We start from the raw sequence: 23,882 nt of genomic DNA, 5'->3' as shown, positions 1-23,882 counted from the left end.
AATGTGTGCCCCGATCGGGATTCGAACCTCGGATCTCCTGCTTACATGGCAGATGCCCTATCCATCTGAGCCACCGAGGGCACAGAGGTTAGTGCGCCTGCAGGGACTTATCCCTTGCAGGCTCCCCATGAGACCTACATTCCCAACATGTTCACTCCACTACATTCGTAGTGTGCCTAATTGATGTGTTCCCATCTCACTCATTACTCGTGGCAGATTAATCTACCAAGTCCCATGGAGTGGACATGTTGGGAATGTGGGCCTCATGGGGAGCGTGCAAGGGATAAGTCCCTGCAGGCGCACTATCTTTTGTGCCCTCGGTGGCTCAGGTGGATAGAGAATCTGCCATGTAAGCAGGAGATCCCCCTACGAGTCCCGGTCAGGGCACACATTTTCAACATGTCCCCCATGGTGTATACCAACGCCTGTTTGCAGCTAGGGTGTCGATTTAGTTAGCATTTCATTCTAGAGAATTGCATGGTCATCAATGGTACGAGGCGTGTTTTTTAAGTGCCGGCCGGAGTGGCCGTGCGTTTCTGGGCGCTACAGTCTGGAGCCGCGAGACCGCTACGGTCGCAGGTTCGAATCCTGCCTCGGGCATGGACGTGTGTGATGTCCCTAGGTTAGTTCGGTTTAAGTAGTTCTAAGTTGTAGGGGACTCATGACCTCAGAAGTTGAGTCCCATAGTGCTCAGAGCCATTTGGACCATTTTTTTGTTTTTTAAGTAAGGTCCGTTTGAACATAAGTACAAAACGAAAGGTTATTTCAAAAAAGTAAATTTATTTTCAGAAAGTATATACTTCAATCTATTTTTTGACATTGCTGCCAAGTTTGTTGAAACACGTATCATACCTCTCAACTAATTTTAAAATGTTGTTGCTGCTGTGGTCTTCAGTCCTGAGACTGGTTTGATGCATCTCTCCATGCTAATCTATCCTGTGAAAGCTTCTTCATCTCCCTGTACCTACTGCAACCTACATCCTTCTGAATCTGCTTGGTGTATTCATCTCTTGGTCTCCCTCTACGATTTTTACCCTCCACGCTGCCCTCCAATACTAAATTGGTGATCCCTTGATGCCTCAGAACATGTCCTACCAACCGATCCCTTCCTCTAGTCAAGTTCTGCCACAAACTTCTCTTCTCCCCAATCCTATTCAATACCTCCTCATTAGTTATGCGATCTACCCATCTAATCTTCAGCATTCTTCTGTAGCACCACATTTTGAAAGCTTCTATTCTTGTCTAAACTATTTATCGTCCATGTTTCACTTCCATACATGGCTACACTCCATACAAATACTTTCAGAAACGACTTCCTGACACTTAAATCTATACTCGATGTTAACAAATTTCTCTTCTTCAGAAAGGCTTTCCTTGCCATTGCCAGTCTACATTTTATATCCTCTCTACCTCGACCATCATCAGTTTTTTGCTCCCCAAATAGCAAAACTCCTTTACTACTTTAAGTGTCTCATTTCCTAATCTAATTCCCTCAGCATCACCCGACTTAATTCGACTACATTCCATTATCCTCGTTTTGATTTTGTTGATGTTCATCTTATATCCTCCCTTCAAGACACTATCTATTCCGTTCAACCGCTCTTCCAAGTCCTTTGCTGTCTCTGACAGAATTACAACGTCATCGGCGAACCTCAAAGTTTTTATTTCTTCTCCATAGATTTTAATTCCTACTCCGAATTTTTCTTTTGTTTCCTTCACTGCTTGCTCAATATACAGATTGAATAAAATCGGGGAGAGGCTGCAACCCTGTCTCACTCCCTTCCCAACCACTGCTTCCCTTTCTTGTCCCTCGACTCTTATAACTGCCACCTGGTTTCTGTACAAATTGTAAATAGCCTTTCGCTCTCTGTATTTTACCCCTGCCACCTTCAGAATTTGAAAGAGAGTATTCCAGTCAACATTGACAAAAGCTTACTCTAAGTCTACAAATGCTAGAGATGTAGGTTTGCCTTTCCTTAATCTAGCTTCTAAGATAAGTCATAGGGTCAGTATTGTCTCAAGTGTTCCAATATTTTTACGGAATCCAAACTGATCTTCCCCAAGATCGGCTTCAACTAATTTTTCGATTCGTCTGTAAAGAATTCGCGTTAGTATTTTGCAGCAGTGACTTATTAAACTAACAGTTCGGTAATTTTCACATCTGTCACCACCTGCTTTCTTTGGGATTGGAATTATTACATTCTTCTTGAAGTCTGAGGGTATTTCGCCTGTCTCATACATCTTGCTCACCAGATGGTAGAGTTTTGTCAGGACTGGCTCTTCCAAGGCTGTCAGTAGTTCTAATGGAATGTTGTCTACTCCCGGGGCCTTGTTTCGACTCAGGTCTTTCAGTGCTCTGTCAAACTCTTCACGTAGAATCATATCTCCCATTTCATCTTCATCTACATCCTCTTCCATTTCCATAATATTGTCCTCAAGTACATCGCCCTTGTATAGACCCTCTATATACTCCTTCCACCTTTCTGCTTTCCCTTCTTTGCTTAGAACTGGGTTTCCATCTGAGCTCTTGATATTCATACAAGTGGTTCTCTTTTCTCCAAAGGTCTCTTTATAATTTTCCTGTAGGCAGTATCTATCTTACCCCCAGTGAGATAAGCCTCTACATCCTTACATTTCTCCTCTAACAATGTCTGCTTAGCCATTTTGCACTTCCTGTCGATCTCATTTTTGAGACGTTTGTATTCCTTTTTGCCTGCTTCATTTACTGCATTTTTATATTTTCTCCTTTCATCAATTAAATTCAATATTTCTTCTGTTACCCAAGGATTTCTACTAGCCCTCGTCTTTTTACCTACTTGATCCCCTGCTGCCTTCACTACTTCATCCCTCAAAGCTACCCATTCTTCTTCTACTGTATTTCTTTCCCCCATTCCTGTCAATTGTTCCCTTATGCTGTCCCTGAAACTCTGTACAACCTCTGGTTTAGTCAGTTTATCCAGGTCCCATCTCCTTAAATTCCCACCTTTTTGCAGTTTCTTCAGTTTTAATCTACAGTTCATAACTATATCCTCTTCATAAAAACTTGCCGCCTGCTCCGATAACCAACAGTTCACTGCTGTTTTCACGTCGTCATCATTGTAACGGTTGCCACTGAGGTGTTGTTTGAGGTGGAGGAACAGATTGTAAACGCTCGGCGCAAGATCAGGACTGTAGGGTGGCTGGTCTAAAGCTTCCCAGCCAAAACTGTCCAATAAATCGCGGGTTTGACCTGCAGTGTGAGGTCTTGCATTGTCATGTAGAATGACAATTCCCTTCGTCAGTATGTCGTGTCTTTTGTTTTGAATCGCTCTGCGTAGCTTTCTCAGGGTTTGGCAGTATCCTTTTGCATTGACAGTGGTTCCTCGTTGCATGAAGTCGACCAAGAAAACATCATGTTATCCCAAAACACTGACGCCATGATTTTGTGCTGGTACAGAGTCTGTTTGGCCTTCACTTCTACAGGCGAATGTGTGTGTCTCCATGCCATGCTCTGTTGTTCCGATTCGGGCGTGATATGCGAAACCCACGTTTCGTCTCCAGTTACGATCTTACTCAAGAAGCCGTCAGCTTCTTCATGATAACGAGTTAAGAACTTCATTGTACATTCACACCTCTGGTTTTTGTGGTCCACTGTTAGGAGTTTCGGCCGGCGGTGTGGCCGAGCGGTTCTAGGCGCTTCAGTCTGGAACCGAGCGACCGCTACGGTCGCAGGTTCGAATCCTACCTCGTGCATGGACGTGTGTGATGTCCTTAGGTCAGTTAGGTTTAAGTCGTTCCAAGTTCTAGGGGACTTAGGACTTCAGCTGTTAAGTCCCGTAATGCTGAGAGCCATTTGAACCATTTTGTTAGGAGTTTCGAGACCCAACGGGAGCACAGTTTCCCAAACATTAGATGTTCAGAAACAATGTTGTAAAGCACTGATCTCGACACGTCAGGAAATTTGTTGGAGAGACTTGTTATTGTGAAGCGATTTTTCTCACGAATCCTCATTTCAGCTGAAACCACCCGATCGTCTGTAATCAAAGAAGGGCGACCGGAGCGGACCTCATCATTGAGGTGTCACGGCCATCCTTGAATTCTCGTACGCACTTACGCACTTTGCTTTCATTCATAACAGTGCCATCGTACACTTCGAAAAACTGTCGATGAATTTCTGTAGCAGACAGGTTCCTTGCTGACAAAAACCGTATCACTGAGCGAACCTCACTCGCGGCAGGCGAGTTGATAGTCTTAAACATTTTAAAGCACAGAACAAAACCGTACAGGTTAGCTACAGAGCTGAAACTGAGCACAGTTGTTCCCGAGGCATGCCGGTACACGATGCACGCGCTCGTTGCGGTATGCACGCGAACTACTAGTATCTACAACAAAACGGGCCTTACTTAAAAAACACGCTTCGTATCTGTTCTTTCTGGAACAGATACTACCTTCATATATTTTTAGCGTTTCTTCTTCTCATTTGAAATGGGTCTCTTAAACTCACAGGGGCATCTTTTATGCTATATACGTAAATCAATGAATAAAGTTTACATAAACATGTTTTATTTATTTTGCTTCATGTGGTGCCGAATGTAATAAGAGCTGCACCAAGGCGGCCGGACCTGCCCCGCAAGGGGCCTCCCGGCCAATAACTCCAAACGCTCATTTCCATTTTAACAAGATATATTTCCTCAGGCATCTGTAAATCACGTTGTAGGTTTCAGGTATCAGTTTAGATAATAATTGTGGGGATACAACAGCACTGAATTTGAGGTCTTCTTAACTTCTGCCAGTGGCTTGTGTGTGTGAAATCTTATGGGACATAACTGCTAAGGTCATCAGTCCCTAAGCTTACACACTACTTAACCATGCCCGAGGGAGGACTCGAACCACCGCCGGGACCAGCTGCACAATCCATGACTGCAGCGCCCTAGACCGCTCGGCTAACCCCGCGCGGCTGCCAGTGGCTTGGAACCGTAATGTAGCTAACAGCTTCTCCTTGCACATTATAGCCGCTCTCATGGCTGACTCCTGTTTTTGTTAAGAATGCTCAGAAGCTCCTAAAAGCATGTTTCGTCTGTTCTTTCATAGTTAAGAAAATCATCGACCCCCACGTCCTTAAGTGACAGAGTGTAGGTGAATTTCTTTCTTTGTGTTAGGCATTGGCCGGCCGGCCGTTGTGACCGAGAGGTTCTAGGCGCTTCAGTAGGGAACCGCGCTGCTGCTACGGTCGCAGGTTCGAATCCTGCCTCGGGCAAGGATGTGTGTGATGTCTTTAGGTTAGTTAGGCTTAAGTAGTTCTAAGTCTAGGGGACTGATGACCTCAGACATTAAGTCCCCTAATGCCCAGAGCCATTTAAACCATTTTTTGTTGTTGTTAGCCATTTCTTAGGCCCCGTGGTCTAGGAGCGCCGGCACGGTAGCTCAGCGTGTTCGGTGAGAGTGTTACGCGCCCTCTGTAATAAAAAAACTGAGTTAATCGATCATCAACGAACTTAAACGGATGTCTTAGGACGTCCGCCCCGAGCAGACACAACGAACGAAAACGAACAAAATGATTTGTCGTTGGTTTAGCGTAATGAGCAGCGTCACTGTCCAGTGATGAGATTTCGCCGGCACGGTAGCTCAGCATGTTCGGTCAGAGGGTTACGTACCCTCTGTAATAAAAAAAACTGAGTTAATCGATCATCAACGAACTTCATCGGATGTCTTACGACGGCCGCCCCGAGCAGATAAAAAAAAGGGGGGTAGCGTCTTTGATTCATACTCAAAACGTCTTCGGTCCCGGGTTCGATCCCCGCCACTGCCTAAATTTTGATAAATAATCAGCATTGGCGGCCGAAGACTTCAGGCATAAGAAGTCACCCTCATTCTGCCAACGGCCTTGTCAAAGAGGGCGGAGGAGTGGATAGAGGTTCAGGGCACTCTCTTGTTCTAGGGGTGGGAAATTGTCCCTAAAGGCGGAAGGATCAGCAATGATCAACGACATGAGGATGCAGAAGGCAATGGAAACCACTGCATTAAAGACACGTAACGTGTATCAACAGGACATGTGGCCTGTATTTGAAGAAGTGTCATGATGATCTCTCCATTGGCAAAAGATTCCGGAATAGTCCCCCATTCTGATCTCCGGGAGGGGACTGCCAAGGGGGAGGTTACCATGAGAAAAAGATTGCATAATCAACGAAAGCATAACGTTCTACGAGTCGGGGCGTGGAATGTCAGAAGCTTGAACGTGGTAGGGAAACTAGAAAATCTGAAAAGGGAAATGCAAAGGCTCAATCTAGATATAGTAGGGGTCAGTGAAGTGAAGTGGAAGGGAGACAAGGATTTCTGGTCAGATGAGTATCGAGTAATATCAACACCAGCAGAAAATGGTTTAACAGGTGTAGGATTCGTTATGAATAGGAAGGTAGGGCAGATGGTGTGTTACTGTGAACAGTTCAGTGACCGGGTTGTTCTAATCAGAATCGACAGCAGACCAACACTGACAACGGTAGTTCAGGTATACATGCCGACGTCGCAAGCTGAAGATGAACACATAGAGAAAGTGTATGATACTTGGAAAAGGCCGGGAGATACGGGAAGATTTCAATTAGATTACATCATGGTCAGACAGAGATTCCGAAATCAGATACTGGATTGTAAGGCGTACCCAGGAGCAGATATAGACTCAGATCACAATATAGTAGTGATGAAGAGTAGGCTGAAGTTCAAGACATTAGTCAGGAAGAATCAATACGCAAAGAAGTGGGATACGGAAGTACTAAGGAATGACGAGATACGTTTGAAGTTCGCTAACGCTATAGATACAGCAATAAGAAATAGCGCAGTAGGCAGTACAGTTGAAGAGGAATGGACATCTCTAAAAAGGGCCATCACAGAAGTTGGGAAGGAAAACATAGGTACAAAGAAGGTAGCTGCGAAGAAACCATGGGTAACAGAAGAAATACTTCAGTTGATTGATGAAAGGAGGAAGTACAAACATGTTCCGGGAAAATCAGGAATACAGAAATACAAGTCGCTGAGGAATGAAATAAATAGGAAGTGCAGGGAAGCTAAGACGAAATGGCTGCAGAAAAAATGTGAAGACATCGAAAAAGATATGATTGTCGGAAGGACAGACTCAGCATACAGGAAAGTCAAAACAACCTTTGGTGACATTAAAAGCAACGGTGGTAACATTAAGAGTGCAACGGGAATTCCACTGTTAAATGCAGAGGAGAGAGCAGATAGGTGGAAAGAATACATTGAAAGCCTCTATGAGGGTGAAGATTTGTCTGATGTGATAGAAGAAGAAACAGGAGTCGATTTAGAAGAGATAGGGGATCCAGTATTAGAATCGGAATTTAAAAGAGCTTTGGAGGACTTACGGACAAATAAGGCAGAAGGGATAGATAACATTCCATCAGAATTTCTAAAATCATTGGGGGAAGTGGCAACAAAACGACTATTCACGTTGGTGTGTAGAATATCTGAGTCAGGCGATATACCATCTGACTTTCGGAAAAGCATCATCCACACAATTCCGAAGACGGCAAGAGCTGACAAGTGCGAGAATTATCGCACAATCAGCTTAACAGCTCATGCATCGAAGCTGCTTACAAGAATAATATACAGGAGAATGGAAAAGAAAATTGAGAATGCGCTAGGTGACGATCAGTTTGGCTTTAGGAAAAGTAAAGGGACGAGAGAGGCAATTCTGACGTTACGGCTAATAATGGAAGCAAGGCTAAAGGAAAATCAAGACACTTTCATAGGATTTGTCGACCTGGAAAAAGCGATCGACAATATAAAATGGTGGAAGCTGTTCGAGATTCTGAAAAAAGTAGGGCTAAGCTATAGGGAGAGACGGGTCATATACAATATGTACAACAACCAAGAGGGAATAATAAGAGTGGACGGCCAAGATCGAAGTGCTCGTATTAAGAAGGGTGTAAGACAAGGCTGTAGCCTTTCGCCCCTACTCCTCAATCTGTACATCGAGGAAGCAATGATGGAAATAAAAGAAAGGTTCAGGGGTGGAATTAAAATACAAGGTGAAAGGATATCAGTGATACGATTCGCTGATGACATTGGTATCCTGAGTGAAAGTGAAGAAGAATTAAATGTTCAGCTGAACGGAATGAACAGTCTAATGAGTACACAGTATGGTTTGAGAGTAAATCGGAGAAGACGAAGGTAATGAGAAGTAGTAGAAATGAGAGCAGCGAGAAACTTAACATCAGGATTGATGGTCACGAAGTCAATGAAGTTAAGGAGTTCTGCTACCTAGGCAGTAAAATAACCAATGACGGACGGAGCAAGGAGGACATCAAAAGCAGACTCGCTATGGCAAAAAAGGCATTTCTGGCCAAGAGAAGTCTATTAATATAAAATACCGGCCTTAATTTGAGGAAGAAATTTCTGAGGATGTACGTCTGGAGTACAGCATTGTATGGTAGTGAAACATGGACTGTGGGAAAACCGGAACAGAAGAGAATCGAAGCATTTGAGATGTGGTGCTATAGACGAATGTTGAAAATTAGGTGGACTGATAAGGTAAGGAATGAGGAGGTTCTACGCAGAATCGGAGAGGAAAGGAATATGTGGAAAACACTGATAAGGAGAAGGGACAGGATGATAGGACATCTGATAAGACATGAGGGAATGACTTCCATGGTACTACAGGGAGCTGTAGAGGGCAAAAACTGTAGAGGAAGGCAGATGTTGGAATACGTCAAGCAAATAATTGAGGACGTAGGCTGCAAGTGCTACTCTGAGATGAAGAGGTTAGCACAGGAAAGGAATTCGTGGCGGGCCGCATCAAACCAGTCAGTAGGCTGATGACAAAAAAAAGCCATTTCTTCGCCCACAGTTTCTCTGGGCTTTTTTTTACTTGTAAAACAGCCAAGGTAAACCTAAATTTTTTCTGTGTAAAAACAAAGGGGGTCCCGTAAAACAAACTCAATGAACTTCAGATAAGCACATCACAAAAACATTGTGGCGCCGTAATTCTTGAGGACAGTCGGTCGGGACATGGGTCGGCTGCCACGAAAACGGTCGGTCGAGAAATTGACGTCTGTGTAGTGGCCTTCATACGCTTTCTCACAGCCCAACTCTCTTACGTGGAAATAAAGTATTACGGGAAGGGACGCGAAGCAAGGTGAGGATCGCTTTTGACATGACAAGAGCGGTTTTCTCCTGGATGGCAATATCTAGGAAGTAGGCCTACGCGGGTGCTAGTTATCAACTCTATCTCTCTCTCTCTCTCTCTCTCTCTCTCTCTCTCTCTCACGTGCACGCGCGCGCGCGCGCACACACACACCGCTCCATTGAGACACGGACGAAGGCCCCCCTATACCGACCGACCGACCAATCAATGTTGTGACAGCTTACACATGTCCCGATCAACAGCACTTGGCGTCCTGATGTTATGATTTGCTTATAGTAGGTCATTGGATATATGTTCTACGAGATCCCGCTTGGCTTTGCCCAAGAACAAAAAATTGAGGTTTGCCTTGGCTCTTTTAGAGGTAACAAAACCGTAAAAGGCCGAGAGAATTTTGCAGGCAAAGAAGTGGATAATTCAAGGAAAGAAATTTACCCACGCTCTGTTACTAAAGTAGCTGAGAGCCAATTATTTGCGTAATCATCGAAGAATGGATGGATCGTACATTTCGGAGCTGCTGGACATTATAAAATCATTCTTTACGAAAAAAAAAATACTGTCATGTGTAAGGCTTTAAGCTGCGAGGAGAGGCTGTTAGCTCCATTACGATTTCCAGCCACTCGCAGAGGTTTGTATTTACAAATTAATTTACGATGTGAATGTAAAATGACTTGTTCCGCAACACTGCGATTTATGCAAAATTATCATTGGAACATGAAACTGACTAATAGGATCTCATTTTCACTGCTGTTGTATCCCCATAATTATTAACAAAAATGATTCGCGAAACCTGCAGTGTGATTTATAGCTCACTGAGCAAATACATCATGATAAAGCGAAGAAAATAAAACAAGATACGTTCATGTAAACATTATTAATTAATTTATGTGTGTAGCATAAAAGGTGACCTGTAAGTTTAAGAAACTCATTTAAGATTCAAAGAAGAAAGGTGGCACATGTCATCCAAGAAATACAACAGCATTTAGAAACTGTTAGAACTGAAAAAAAAAGGAATGCCACACTTTGCTTTTCATAGTAGAGGGCTTGGATGTAGGATCGAATTTCTTAACACTCGTAGTAACGAAGCAAATGTTTCATGAATAACGTCCGTTGAATGTCGATATTTCGGTTCTAGATTTCATTTCCGCTAAGCATCGGAAGTAAAACCTGAATACATACAGAAGTTCGAAGGATTTTTATTCTCTGTGCGTGACATCCGCAGTCTTTAAATTTTTCCAGAAACTCTGTCGTTGAAGTTTCGTCCGACTTCACCCAGTCAATGTGTTTGGTGTAGAGGGGGGGGGGGGGGGGGACAGATGTCGGCTGTCAAGTCGTCCTACTCGCTCAACATCCTAACAAGGATAGTTCTTCGGTCGGTCGGTCAAAACGCCTACACACGTCCAATTTGGGGGTCGGTCGGTGCGTTTGTGAGGCGTTTAAGTGAGACGGCACGCGGCCTTGGCCTTCAAATGGGACCGCTGCGCCACAGCTGTATAATAAGGCGCTCCTCTCCGGCACATGACGTGTGATGTGTTAAGCTGCTAGCGTTGACGAAGCGCACAAGCTAGCGCGCCAGTTAGTTCGGTCTCGCGTCTCACTGCGGTTGTACTCTGGTAGCTGCCAACATCTATAGCAGTCTTCGAAGTTATATAATACTCGTACGTATTTTCACTGATATTTAAAAGCGTCCTTACGTTTTCAGTTATTCTTGAACTAAGGCGACTAAAATCTATTGCTGCTATTCAATTTGCTTCGTACTGCGCTAGTCAAATAGTGCACTACATCTTTTCACTTTCTACGTTAATTAAACTGTTGTTGTGATTTTATTTGGCAAGTTTTGGTTTGTGTGTGTGTGTGTGTGTGTGTGTGTGTGTGTGTGTGTGTGTGTGTGTGTGTGTGTGTTACTTTGATTCAGTCTACTTACTCTTCTTCTCTTTTTAATTTTATAATTGCCAGTATAGGACTCTTCCTGCTACTTGACTGAGTAATTACCGTTCCGCGAATGAAACTAGTATAGATGTTTTCATGTTTGGGGAAAATTTACGACGGGAACGGGAGTGGGAAAACTGTGATGCTGTCTCCTTAGATAAAGTTGTTAGTAGCTTTTAAGCTGCTGCTGGTGGTGGTGGTGAAAATAATAATGGGATTCGAAGGTCATCAAAGTTTCATTTTGCGAAGCTGTTAGTAGACTGAAATTCTTGACATTTCCATTTCTGAACAGCTCGTGTCGTAGGATATGTACCGCTGAACACCTTTATGACCTCCTAAGCTTGTACGCGTGTTCATTTTTCTGCAGTGTGTCCGTTTAGTTTATCACAAAGGCATTATTTTCTGATAGTTCATTTAACGTTCAACATACTGGGAGTGGAGAGGGGGGGATTCACAGTTCCGGAGATGTACTGCTCAGGAAAGGGATAAATTATGCTGCCAACAAAATCTGAGAAGTCCAGTGCTATTAGCTGTGTGAAGTTAATTTGCAAATAAATTAAAAATTTTGTTTCGACCAACTCTTTACGTACACCAGAGAAATAGTTTACTGACGCACTTGTTTTATTGCAAAAGTATCACAGCTGTTACAAGACAACACTTTCTGTTAATTCGTTTGTAATTGGTCAGTGTGCAACCACGTTCAGATGCAAGTTGACTTTGACCCATTAATTGGCTGGATCCATTTCATTACTATATGTCGTGCAAGCGACCCATCGAATATTAAATAAGCGAATTCTATGTTTCTCGATATTTTCTGAGAGCATTTAAATTTATCTTTATTACCGTTTTGACTGATACGGACCGCAAAAATTTCCTCTCCTGTTCAACCTTTGTATCTCGGGAAGTAATAACTCAACGCACTCAATTATTTGTCGGACAAATTCCAATATCTGTCCACCCCTAAAATTTGTGCTCTCTATGGCTCTTTCTAGCTTCGTGGAGGTTATTCCCTGTTGTCTCAAACCATGTCCTATCATCCCGCTACTTACGATTGTATTCCTCATGCCGCGCGGGATTAGCCGAGCGGTCTGGGTCGCTGCAGTCATGGACTGTACGGCTGGTCCGGCGGAGGCCCGAGTCCTCCCTCGTGCGTGTGTGCGTGTGTGCGTGTGTGCGTGTGTGCGTGTGTGCGTGTGTGCGTGTGTGCGTGTGTGCGTGTGTGCGTGTGTGCGTGTGTGCGTGTGTGCGTGTGTGCGTGTGTGCGTGTGTGCGTGTGTGCGTGTGTGCGTGTGTGCGTGTGTGCGTGTGTGCGTGTGTGCGTGTGTGCGTGTGTGCGTGTGTGCGTGTGTGCGTGTGTGCGTGTGTGCGTGTGTGCGTGTGTGCGTGTGTGCGTGTGTGCGTGTGTGCGTGTGTGCGTGTGTGCGTGTGTGCGTGTGTGCGTGTGTGCGTGTGTGCGTGTGTGCGTGTGTGCGTGTGTGCGTGCGTGTGTGCGTGTTTTAGGATAATTAGGTTAAGTAGTGTGTAAGCTTAAGGACTGATGACCTTAGTTAAGTCCCATAAGATTTCACACATACTGATTTCTATAAATTACGCAGAATATTTAGTGAGATCATTAAGTAGACTCTTACTGGATCGTGTTAGTAACACACAATCATAATTTCGAGTGACCCTAAAGATATGAGTGATAAAATTCGCGTAAGGTATTGACGACTTGGCAAGAGGTACAACAACGTGGAAAGTATTACCGGAAGAAGGCGACCTGTACAGTTATTCTAGCCGCGGCTTTGGGCTGGTGTAGGAATAATGAGTTATTCATTATATGGATAGAAGATGCGGAGACGACGTGAACCCGACACTTCGCCTGAAGATGGCTAGTAAGAAACTTGCTGAATCGTTACCAGAGAACGATGCAATGAATCTGTCAACCCGAGGAGATTTTATCATATGGATAGAACGTTAAAGTGCAGTAATAATTGACGACAGCCTACTCGAAACAAGTCATGACACACTCAGAAGCACCAATGGAGAAAGTTTACTGACAGGGCGATCATTCAGTACGGTTGCAGTAGAGCTAGTTTTGTTTTTGTTCATTGATAGGAAATCAGTTAATTCCAGAAAGTAACAGATTTCAAAATGTTTTATCGGTCTGTTGGAACGTTTTGATACATTACTGAGCTAACGTAGGATTCAAATCTCTAGACAGTCATTGGCTTTAAGCTTTGTTAAAGATGCAAAACTGTGCTAGATATGCTAGATATGCTAGAGCAATTAATTTCTACATAAAGAACGGTATCATGAGGCCCACTAGTGATACTTAAACACAAGTTCTCTGCATCAGTCATTTATTGTACCATTACAGTTCAGTGGTTCACGTCATCTTCAGGAGAAAAATTACGTAGCAACACTCCCAGTAGTGAGGGGAAAACACGTTTATTATTGTTACTGAAACCAGATATCTAATTGCGTAGCTTTCCACCCGAATGAAATGCCTTATGGTGTAATAAGTATTTTGTCATCATTGTATAGTACACTGTTCAGACAAAACATTTATTGCGAAACTGAGAACCTACTATTCTGGTACATTTAAAACAGTATGTCTAATAGATTATTTCGTCTTAATAGTTTCTGGAGTCAATCATAACATCCAGAAAGCATTTAACAGGTCTTACTCACCTCCTATACAGATTACTACATAATAAATGACTAACAAAAATTGTTTACTGTTTGTCTGCAGTAACATACTCTCGATGAGATAGCTAATCTCGTAAAATTTATGGTGATATGACGCCCACAGTGACGAACACTGGAATATCGAGAGGCTTCCTCCATGAGCACAGTAATAGTGGAGTAGAACATACAAAGTAGCATAGGGATATGCCATGGCAGCACTTCAAACGTTTTGAATGAATCAGCCATACTTCCACAGCGATTTGTAGTGTGTGAAAACACAGCTAAACCGAACTTCTATAGCTAGAGACTAGCAAAGATAAGGGAATGTTCCCGCAACCACATCCTCGACCGCAAGGCTGAGTACTTAACCAACAAACGCGGCTGTCAAAATTTCGTAAATCACTTCACCCGCTGTGTGTGCCGAAGCTCTGACGGTGAGACTGCACCCGGCTCGAATTAGTTTTTACTAAGTCCGTACACTCAGCTATGACGGTTATCAATGGCGAACGTATCTAAAACTCAATAGCATCAAATTACTTAATTCTTTTGAGTGTATAAATGAAGTTTTGCTGTAAGCACTTTTACGTGATGAGAATTTACGCTATTTTGCGGACAGACATCGCAATTATTCTGTAAAATAACGTAGAGGCTGATCATTGTGGAGTTGTACTGCGAGCTTATGGTACCGCACATGTCGATGAAATGTATTTAAGTAAAAGGAAATCGTATTGCATTGATATTAACTCCCTACCTCACAAGAATCATTACTGCAGACACCTGCAATATTTCTGAATGAAGGGGGCATTGCGACAGTATGTTCAATTTGACATTTAGTAACTATATAAGCATATTGTGGTTACATCCAGTTGCATGTACTGTCTGCCTTCCATTACTCTAATTACCAGTTAAGTTGCGGGTGACCATGCCAGTGTTCTTTAGGCTTTGTTGAAATTGTCCGCAAGACAAAGCAGAGTAAGATCATATGTATGAAAAAAGCATAGGTGTAAGATGCAGCAGATCGTGAGGAATGTGGAGACGGGTAAAAATGTACTGCATTTCACAGGTTAAATAAATCGGTTAGATACATCATTTTATATGTAGAAACACTGAAAAATCATGAGGCAGCTACAACACGTTAATTCCATGAATGATCTTTTCTTTTCCGCCAAGCTCTGATAGTTCTAGAAAGGAATATCAAAGAAATTATGAAATACATGGCTCAAGGAAAAATTTTTGTGCTGTCCACAATAGACCATAATACTGAAGGGAAAATTCTAGAGTTCTCACTGAACATGACTTCTACGAATGTAGATAAATATCCATCACGCACGAGTGACATCATAGGAATTCTACTGCTAAGCACGTGTTGGTACCGTTGTTAGTCAACCTGAGAACACATTAACATTGCTTTCTTGTGGAAACAAATAAGAGTTGGTATGAGAAATAATTAACGTGTATTTAATGAGTCCACCAGAGTTACCTACTTTCTGGTGGCTATTTAGAACGATGAAGATAGCAAGAAACACAGTAGTACATGCTAAATACGTTGCTAGCGTTTTGAGACGCAAAATCCTCAAGCTTGGCGATCTTTTACAGGAGCTCGAAATTTAGCGCGGACTTCAATGCGAGATGCCTATAACAGTTTCCACACCGAAACTCTGTCTCGAAACCTGGCAGAAAATCAGAAGATTCTGATCGTATGTGGAGTATGTTAGCGACAAGAAACAATAAATGCCTTCTCTGCGTGGTAGCAATGGAGATACTATCGAAGACAGTGCTGCCAAAGCAGAATCACTGAACACATCCTTCCGAAATGCCTTCACTAAAGGAGACGAAGTAAATACTCCAGAATTCGAATCGAGAACAGCTGCCAACATAAGTAACGTAGAAGTACATATCCTCGGAGTAGTGAAAACTTAAATGACTTAATAAAAACAAGTCTTCTGGTTCAAACTGTACACCAATTAGGTTCCTTTCCGAGTATGCTGATGCATTAGGTCCATACTTAACAATCATGTACAAGCGTTCGCTCGACGAAAGATCCGCACCCAAAGACTGGAAAGTTGCACGGGTCACACTAATAGTCAAGAAAGGCAGGAGTAATCCAATAACTTACAGGCCCATATCGTTAACGTCGATATGCAGCAGGATTGTAGAACATGTGTTCAAACATAATGAATTACCTCGAAGAAAAAGGTCTATTGACACAGCATGGGTTTTAAAACATCGTTCCTGTGAAACACAACTAGCTCTTTATTCGCATGAAGTGTTGAGTGCTATTGAGATGGGATTTCAGATGGATTCCGTATTTCAGGTTTCCTGGAAGGCTTTTGACCCTGTACTACACAAGCGGCGCGTAGTGAAATGGCGTGCTTATGGAATATCGTTTCAGTTATGTGACTGGATTTGTGATTTCCTGTCAGAGGGGTCACTGTTCGTAGTAACTGACGGAAAGTCATCGAGTAAAACAGAAGTGCTTTCCTGCGTTCCCCAAGGTAGTGTTATTATAGGCCCTTTGCTGTTCTTTATCTATATAAACGATTTTGGAAACAATCTGAGCAGCCGTCTTAGGTTGTTTGCAGATGACGCTGTCGTTTATCGACTAATAGTCATCAGAAGATCAATACAAACTACAAACAGATTTAGAAAAGATATCTGAAAAGGTGCGAAAAGTGGAAGTTGACCCTAAATAACGAGAAGTGAGGTCATCCACATGAGTGCTAAAAGGGACGCGTTAAACTTCGGCTACACTATAAATCAGTCTAATCTAAAAGCCGTAAATTAAATACCTAGGTATTACAATTACAAACAACTTAAATTGAAAGGAACACACAGAAAATGTTGTGGGGAAGTCTAACCAAAGACTGCGTTTTATTGGCAGGACACTCAAAAAATGTAACAGACGTACTAAGGAGACTGCCTACACTGCGCTTGTCCATCCTCTTTTAGAATACCGCTGCGCGGAGTGGGATCCTTGCCAGATAGGACTGTCGGAGTACATCGAAAAAGTTCAAAGAGAGGCAGCACGTTTTGTATTATCGCGAAGTATGGGAGAGAGTGTCACAGAAATGATACAGGATTTGGGCTGGACATCATTAAAAGAAAGGCGTTTCACGTTGCGACGGAATCTTCTCACGAAATTCCAATCACTAAATTTCTCCTCCGAATGCGAAAATATTTTGTTGACACCGGCCTTCATAGGCAGGAACGATCACCACGATAAAAATAAGAGAAATCAGAACTCGTACGGAAATGTGTTCATTCTTTCCGTGCGCTATACGAGATTGGAATAACAGAGAATTGTGAAGGTAGTTAGATGAGCCCTATGCCAAGCACTTGAATGTGATTTGCAGAGTATCCGTGTAGATGTAGAAAGTATATTCATGCGTTGTAAAGAGCGTGGTCTGCATTTCTGACTGCTTTGTCGCCTTCAAATGACCTATGGAACTGCGAAATACCCCAATAGATAACAGAAATAGTATCTGACAGCTAAATCATGGCTAATCAATTAGTTAACAATTACAGGCAACAAATAGCACAGCGATACATATTCTGGGGAGCGTAAGCGTAAAATGTACTACTCTCACCACAGCTGCTTCGTGCGGCAGTCTTACTACATAGCTGTAAATTACAGAAACCATTTGAAGCGTTTGCTCCTCTAGTGGTCTTCTCTTGCTGCGACTGGGCGGTGTTCTCAGACATACATACAAGCAGTACCTCATTGACTCCTGATACAGCGGCTTCGTGTTGTTTAAAGTTGCGTGTCAGAGGACAGTCATCTTGATCAAATTTCTGTTGCTGGAAACGTACTTTCGTGGTAGATCTATGATGCAGAAATCCCATATCGAAGTTAAAAAAAGTGATGAATCTAACGTTATACGAAGGGCAGTGACGTTATAAGAAGGTACTTCCCACAACACAATCACTTTGAAACATCGAACTACTCGTACTTACGGCAGCCTGCTGAGTTCATCCAGTGTCTCACCCGAAACCTCGAAAAAATGATTTCCGCGGTAAACGGACAAAAGTAAAATACGGTCAATAAACAGTACAGGGAAGAAAAGCTTTCGGAATGTTGATACAAAAGAATGCTAAAGATTAGCTGCGTTTAACGGAAAACCAATGAAGTTACTGAATCGAATAGTGCAGAACAACAAAACTTTTCGCTCGACTAAAAGAAGAGGTGTACTGATAAAACATATCCAATATTACGTCTGTAAGATTTTGCCATTCGTTCTTCTTGTAGCTTTTACAAAGTCTTGAACCTTAATGTTTTAATACGCACATATGTTTTAATCATAGTTCTAAGCAGCACGAACTGAAACGTTAAAAAGATTCCCGAGGGTGGCTGAATGCCAGAGAAACAGCATGGAGCGCACGTAAATCACTGTCCCCCCCCATAACTAAGATATGCTCATTAAACATTAAGGGTTAAAATACGTACTTCACAAAAGAACTAGCTGATTATCAACCACGAAGGCAGGCAATAATTAAGTTTCATTAGTCGGTAACAACCTCAACTGTACCATACCGCCGGCAGCTGTGACCGAGCGGTTCTAGGTGCTTCACACCGGAACCGGGCGCCTGCTACGGTCGCAGGTTCGAACCCTGCCTCGGGCATGGATGTGTGTGATGTCCTTAGTTAGGTCTAAGTAGTTCTAAGTTCTAGGGGACTGATGACATATGTTAAGTCTCATAGTGCTTACAGCCATTTGAACCATTTGTGCCAGACACTTCGTAAAAACATTTGTAACTTGATCGTCTTTGAAAAGTTCTACGGCCCATATCTCTATTAAAGCTTCATTATGGCAAAAGATCTTGTAACTGGAACGTGAAGCATTTCGTTATTGACCATTAGTTTGAAAGACGACAGGTGCACCTTAAGACTCTAACTTATTTTTTGACCAACATTTTTAGACTCCAGGATATAGTTGGATAATTGTCACTGACTAAATACACATGTCTTAGGTATCTACGCAGTTCCCTCTTTACTGCACAGCAACACATCTCCAATAATTTCGGTTTCCATACGGAGTGCACAACTAAGTATTTACGCGCTGGGCCACATTCGATCTTTTCTGCAATAGGTAACACATGAAATGCTACAACAGATCTATTGTCGATGCGGCATGGTAGATTATAGCAGCAGTGGCATTTAGCTGACATCCATGTAGCAATGGAAACTTAACATTTCCTCGCTGAAGTCCAGGACGACATTGTTTCCTGCGACATAGATTTATTAAAGATGCGTGGTGCCCCAAACATTAACGGTAAAAATGGCCTCCTGAGGGTGATCGTGCTAGATAGTCCAACTTGTGCGTTAATTGTTGAAATCCCGAGTTGGCTATAGGAGGTCCCTGCCCATAATTCTTCAAACGTTCTCAACTGGGGAGAGCTCCGGGCACCTATCTGGAGCACTGCCTACTACCATCTGGACAGATTTTCAGTACTTCATGCAGGGTCATCTTATAGCCATACGTTACGCGGCTGAATCTCGTTCGTTTTCTCGCTCATCAGTTAACGTTACTTCGTTTTTATTCACTATTTTTATTCACTGTCAAAATATAAGCAATTACGTACTCAAGAGTGAATTTATTAAATTTACGATCTCAGAGCAACGACTGAACCCATCTGCTCATGACCTCACAATTGCTGTTGTATTGGTTGGACGTTCCATTGTCACTTTTTGTAATGATGTGGAATGTCATTTTACTAAATGTTAATGCAACTGATCTTTAAATATGGCATCGTACTGACCATTTACAGATTTCATGAAACAGAAAAATATTTGCTTTAAGAACATTTTTGCAGTAAGACATCTTCCTAAATAAAAATTTATCTGAGCCGAAGAAGAGCTGTCCAGGTGGTGACCTGCATCCAGGAACATTTTTATAATGACTACAGCGCTATTGTTATACTATATGTAACCAGAACGTTTAAACATACCTGCATAATTCAATGCTGGCTGACAATTTAAAAAAAAAGTAGCAGAAGTCAAGGAATTCTGCTACCTGGGCAGCAAAATAACCAGTAATGGACGGAGCAAGGAGGACATGAAAAGCAGACTAGCACTGTCAAAAAGAGCAGTCCTTGCCAAGAGAAGTCTACTAGTGTCAAACAAAGGTCTTAATTTGAGGAAAGAATTTCTGAGAATGTACGTTTGGAGGACATCATTTTACGGTAGTGAAACGTGACCTGTGGGAAAAGTGGAACAGAAAAGAAACGAAGCACTTGAGATGTGGTGCTACAGACGAATGTTGAAAATTTGGTGGACTGATAAGGTAAGGATCAGGTGGTTCTGCCCAGAACAGCAAATAGAAATATGTGGAAAACCCTGACAGTGCAGGGACAGGATGACAGGAAGTATGTTAATACATCGGGGAACGACTCCCACGGTACTACAGGGAGCTGTAGAGGGTAAAAACTGTAAAGGAAGACAGATTGGAATACATCCAGCAAATAGAGGACGTAGGTTACTGACGAGTTTGATACAGGAGAGGAATTCTTGCTGGGCCGCATCAAACCAGTCAGAACAATAACGACCAAAAAAAACGGTTGCTGGTCTTCTTGGCATCCATGTTTATAGTCTACTAGAGGTGTAGCGGATTAAATGTAATTTACAATGTTTGCTGACTGTCACTAGATTTATTTTTGCAGAAAGGAATTGTCTTCATCATTCACCTGGTGTTGAATCTTTGTGAAACGTCAAATGTGGTTCATTAGCTCTTGATATCCAACAAGTACGAACATCGTTGTCGACGGGACGTTAAACAACACTAACCTAAGTACGAACAATTCATGTCTCCCAAAAACCTGGAAAAACTTCGCTGAAATCATTTATCGGCGAATGACTGTGGTGGAATATTACCTCTGGTTTAAGAACCAGGGAGTCCAGTGAGCTGTGACGAAGCTGTGTGCTGGATGATCGGGTATTCTATGTTGTACATTAACATGCAATTCAGTTTTTCGAAAGTTTACACGAATATCAAGGACAGCGATGCATGATTCGACCAACCCATCAGCTTCCACGCATCCCTGTATCCTACGTCGAGAAAGTTGCTGGTATATGAAATAGGACTCAATCATTATCAAGGAATTCACTGAATGCACCTTGATTCATGTAGAGAATTATATATTTTCAGTATTTCCACACTTAACAATTTCAGTATCGTTGAACATCATAAGTGGATGCTGTTGCCATATCGGACGAAATTTCATAGATTAAAACTTTTCCTTTTACTAGAGGAGAAATAATCCGAAGAAAATATGCTATCCCACGGAGCAAGCGTCGCTCGTTCCAGATAGCGCTTAGCTAACTCGCTGCAGTCATTTATCTCTGGCTGCCCTCGGCCGCGTAGCGAAAATTCACATAATGCACACTTTACACACTACCGATAAGTCCATAGAGCGATGGGAATAGCATATTGTGCCGTGTAAAGAGACATTGAAATTCCATATAAACTGAATCAGTACAATTTATTTCAGATGCACTATTAGTTTCTCGTTTCCATGCAGAGCACGCTACTCGCATAGAAATTAATCAATGGCTTGATAATGTGTTAATGGCTTGTTAAGTCAGAGTAGTTGATATTTAGCGTAGAATCAACGTGAAATAGCTTTCTTTTCTTTATTTTTCTCCAGACATTTTGTGCAACTGATTTAAACTCCGTGTCAGGTTACGAAAATTGACAATGGCTGCGAGAGCGGTGTGCTAATCCTACGCCCCTCCATACTGCCTCCAATGCCACCATTGGCGGTGGATGGCACGGTGGTCGGTCGATGCCGATGGGCCTGCCAGGGTCTGTGGACAGAGTTCACGCACGTAAAATTGTTACCTCAACATCTGTGTCATGCTTTTCTTTCCCTTTGTTTTTGCCCCCCGTCTGAAGTGAGGTGGCTTAACTTCTCTAGACGGGATGGAGTAATGCGCGCCTGAAAGAAGCAGCAGTTTAGATTGTAAGTTATGGTCGGAGCAAGGCACATTCAAAAGTAACGTAATTCAAATCACGTGTCTGCAAATCCGACTAAGACCACCGTAATAAACTGTATACAGTCAATGTCTGTGTTGATCCTTGAGCAAAGCAATCGTCAATTTAGTCGTCAAACTGAAAGAGAGTGCTCCGTTATTATGAAGCCGAAGTTTTCAGGGTGAAAAACTTTGTTTTCACCTTAAACAATATCATGACCAAATATTTAGCAAATCTTTGGTAGTTAATATACGTCCAATTTTTAATGAAATTTATATTCAGGGGACGTTAAGCTAACAGGCTTCCATTGTAATCCATTTTTTGATTTTTATCTCGTTAGTCACTAGTATTTTGTTCTGTTTCAGGTGGCGAAAATGAAGAGACTTCTGAGCTTTCTCACACTACTCTTCGTTGCCTGTCAAATGTGCACAACGCAACAATCTGTCGTGACTGCAACTGATCAATCTGGCCGCGTGTCCGGTGTGCACCCGTTGAGCGGCGATGTCAGCCCCTATGCGAGAGAACAGATGGGTCCGAGGCTCGACACCTGTCAACAGGACTTCGTTCAGCCGGTCGCCGATTTTATTCTCCGCGTCTTCAGAAGTCAGACTATAAAACGAGGAAAGCAGCAAGTCAAGATACCAGATGTCCACAAGACCAAGTTCAAGGGTGTCGGCCCCATTGGTTTTACAGTCCGCTTTGATGCCACAGAAGGCTGGCTGAGGGATCTATCCTCCCTACGGCGGGTCGGAAACGTAAGCATATCCCGTTATGGCAACAATGTAGTAATGGAATTCGGCGCGGGACTGCAAAAAATGGAGTTCGGTTATGATAAGTACGATCTCAAGGCTGGCCCTTTCTCGGCCAAAGGTCATATTAGTGGGGAAGTTTTCAACAGTTCAGTAACGGTCAGGGTCTCAATGGACGTCGGTGGTGAAACGTGCAGTCTCGTTCTACTGGACGTGAAGATCAGCATACCCGGAGAGATTAAAATGCAAGCGACAGGAATGGGGATGCTGAACATGTTTTATTCACAAATTATGTCGTCAGTCACCAAGAAATTGGAAGAGGGCCTGCCCAAAGCGGAGGCTAGTCTTAGCAGGAGCATTCAAGAAGTTTTTCAGAAGCTGCGCTGCGACGACGAACATGGTCTTATTTAATATGTCGTTTGACGAATCAACGAGGAATGTAATATATAGTCAGACAAGTTTTCATTCCTCTGAAGTATTATTCGTGTGTCAGTCAGATTGTGAAAAATGGGGATGACTACGCATGGACGTAAAATTAGACTTAAGTGCTCAAGTCAGATGAAGAAATACGAAGTTTCTGTGAAATTTGACGGAGAAGTAATTTCTTCGTAACTTTTAAATGTAAAATGACACCCGATTTTTTTCCTTCCTAAATTTGTTGAGTCATAATAAATCGGACTGAGAGACTTATCTTTCACTGTTTATGCACGAAAACCTAACTAAATCTTCCTCTACATGTATATTTACTGTCTTCACACAGTTTGTTCATTAATTTCACATCTACAATTAGTACTCTGATATTAGCCTACTCCAGTGTATGTATTGCCGTATCGAGAAATTAATTTGATTATTAGTATTATTTTCACAGATTAGATTGTTCGGTACAGTCAAGTCGACTCCGCGTTACATTCTTCTTCGAAACTGATAAACGTAACATATACAAAGTTAGTCATTGGAAGCTACGAGAGACAGCTACATAGTAAGGCGCGTTGGGACATTTAAAGACCACACACATTAGGGGAAATAAGTCGTCCTGAAGAGAACTGCTGCAAAGACAATCGAAACCTAGTTTATAATATTTTTTTCAAAATGAATGCCTCTTCAAACAATTTGTCGTTTTCGATCTGTAGGTAAATTTGTTAAAACACCCGTTATGTCAGCTAAACAACGTGGTACCGGGTGGTTTAGTTTTCACATTCTGAAAAATAATCTGCAGTAAATTATGGTGTTGTCGTGAAACTGCTGCCATTCCATCTGCAGCGAACTATGTAGAAATAATATATATATATCTCTCCAGTGGAAAATGCACGAAGAGAGGAAGGTTATCAACGTCAACGTCCCATTGACTTGGGACAAAGTATCTTGCAAAAGCGCAGAGCGAGATGGCAGGGCCAGTTGGTGAGAGCGTATCTAAAAGTACTGATCCGTGCAGCATCC

General features: G+C 42.5%; 1 protein-coding gene across 1 annotated transcript; it reads left to right on the top strand.

Moving 5' to 3' along the window:
- The first annotated feature begins 10,636 nt into the window (after window positions 1–10,636).
- LOC124777143 lies at window positions 10,637–23,135 on the top strand. The gene is made up of 2 exons (XM_047252443.1): window positions 10,637–10,788; window positions 22,062–23,135. Exon 2 carries the CDS (start codon window positions 22,071–22,073, stop codon window positions 22,854–22,856), a length of 786 nt encoding a protein of 261 aa, XP_047108399.1. The 5' UTR covers window positions 10,637–10,788; window positions 22,062–22,070; the 3' UTR covers window positions 22,857–23,135.
- The last annotated feature ends 747 nt before the right edge of the window (window positions 23,136–23,882 follow it).

This window comes from Schistocerca piceifrons, chromosome 2, assembly GCF_021461385.2.
Source record: "Schistocerca piceifrons isolate TAMUIC-IGC-003096 chromosome 2, iqSchPice1.1, whole genome shotgun sequence".
NCBI lineage: Eukaryota > Metazoa > Arthropoda > Insecta > Orthoptera > Acrididae > Schistocerca > Schistocerca piceifrons.
This window is presented reverse-complemented; position numbering and strand designations above follow the sequence as displayed.

Coding starts and splice junctions, on each gene's coding strand:
- LOC124777143 (XM_047252443.1), top strand. CDS start 22,071: ATGAAGAGACTTCTGAGCTTTCTCACACTACTCTTCGTTGCCTGTCAA.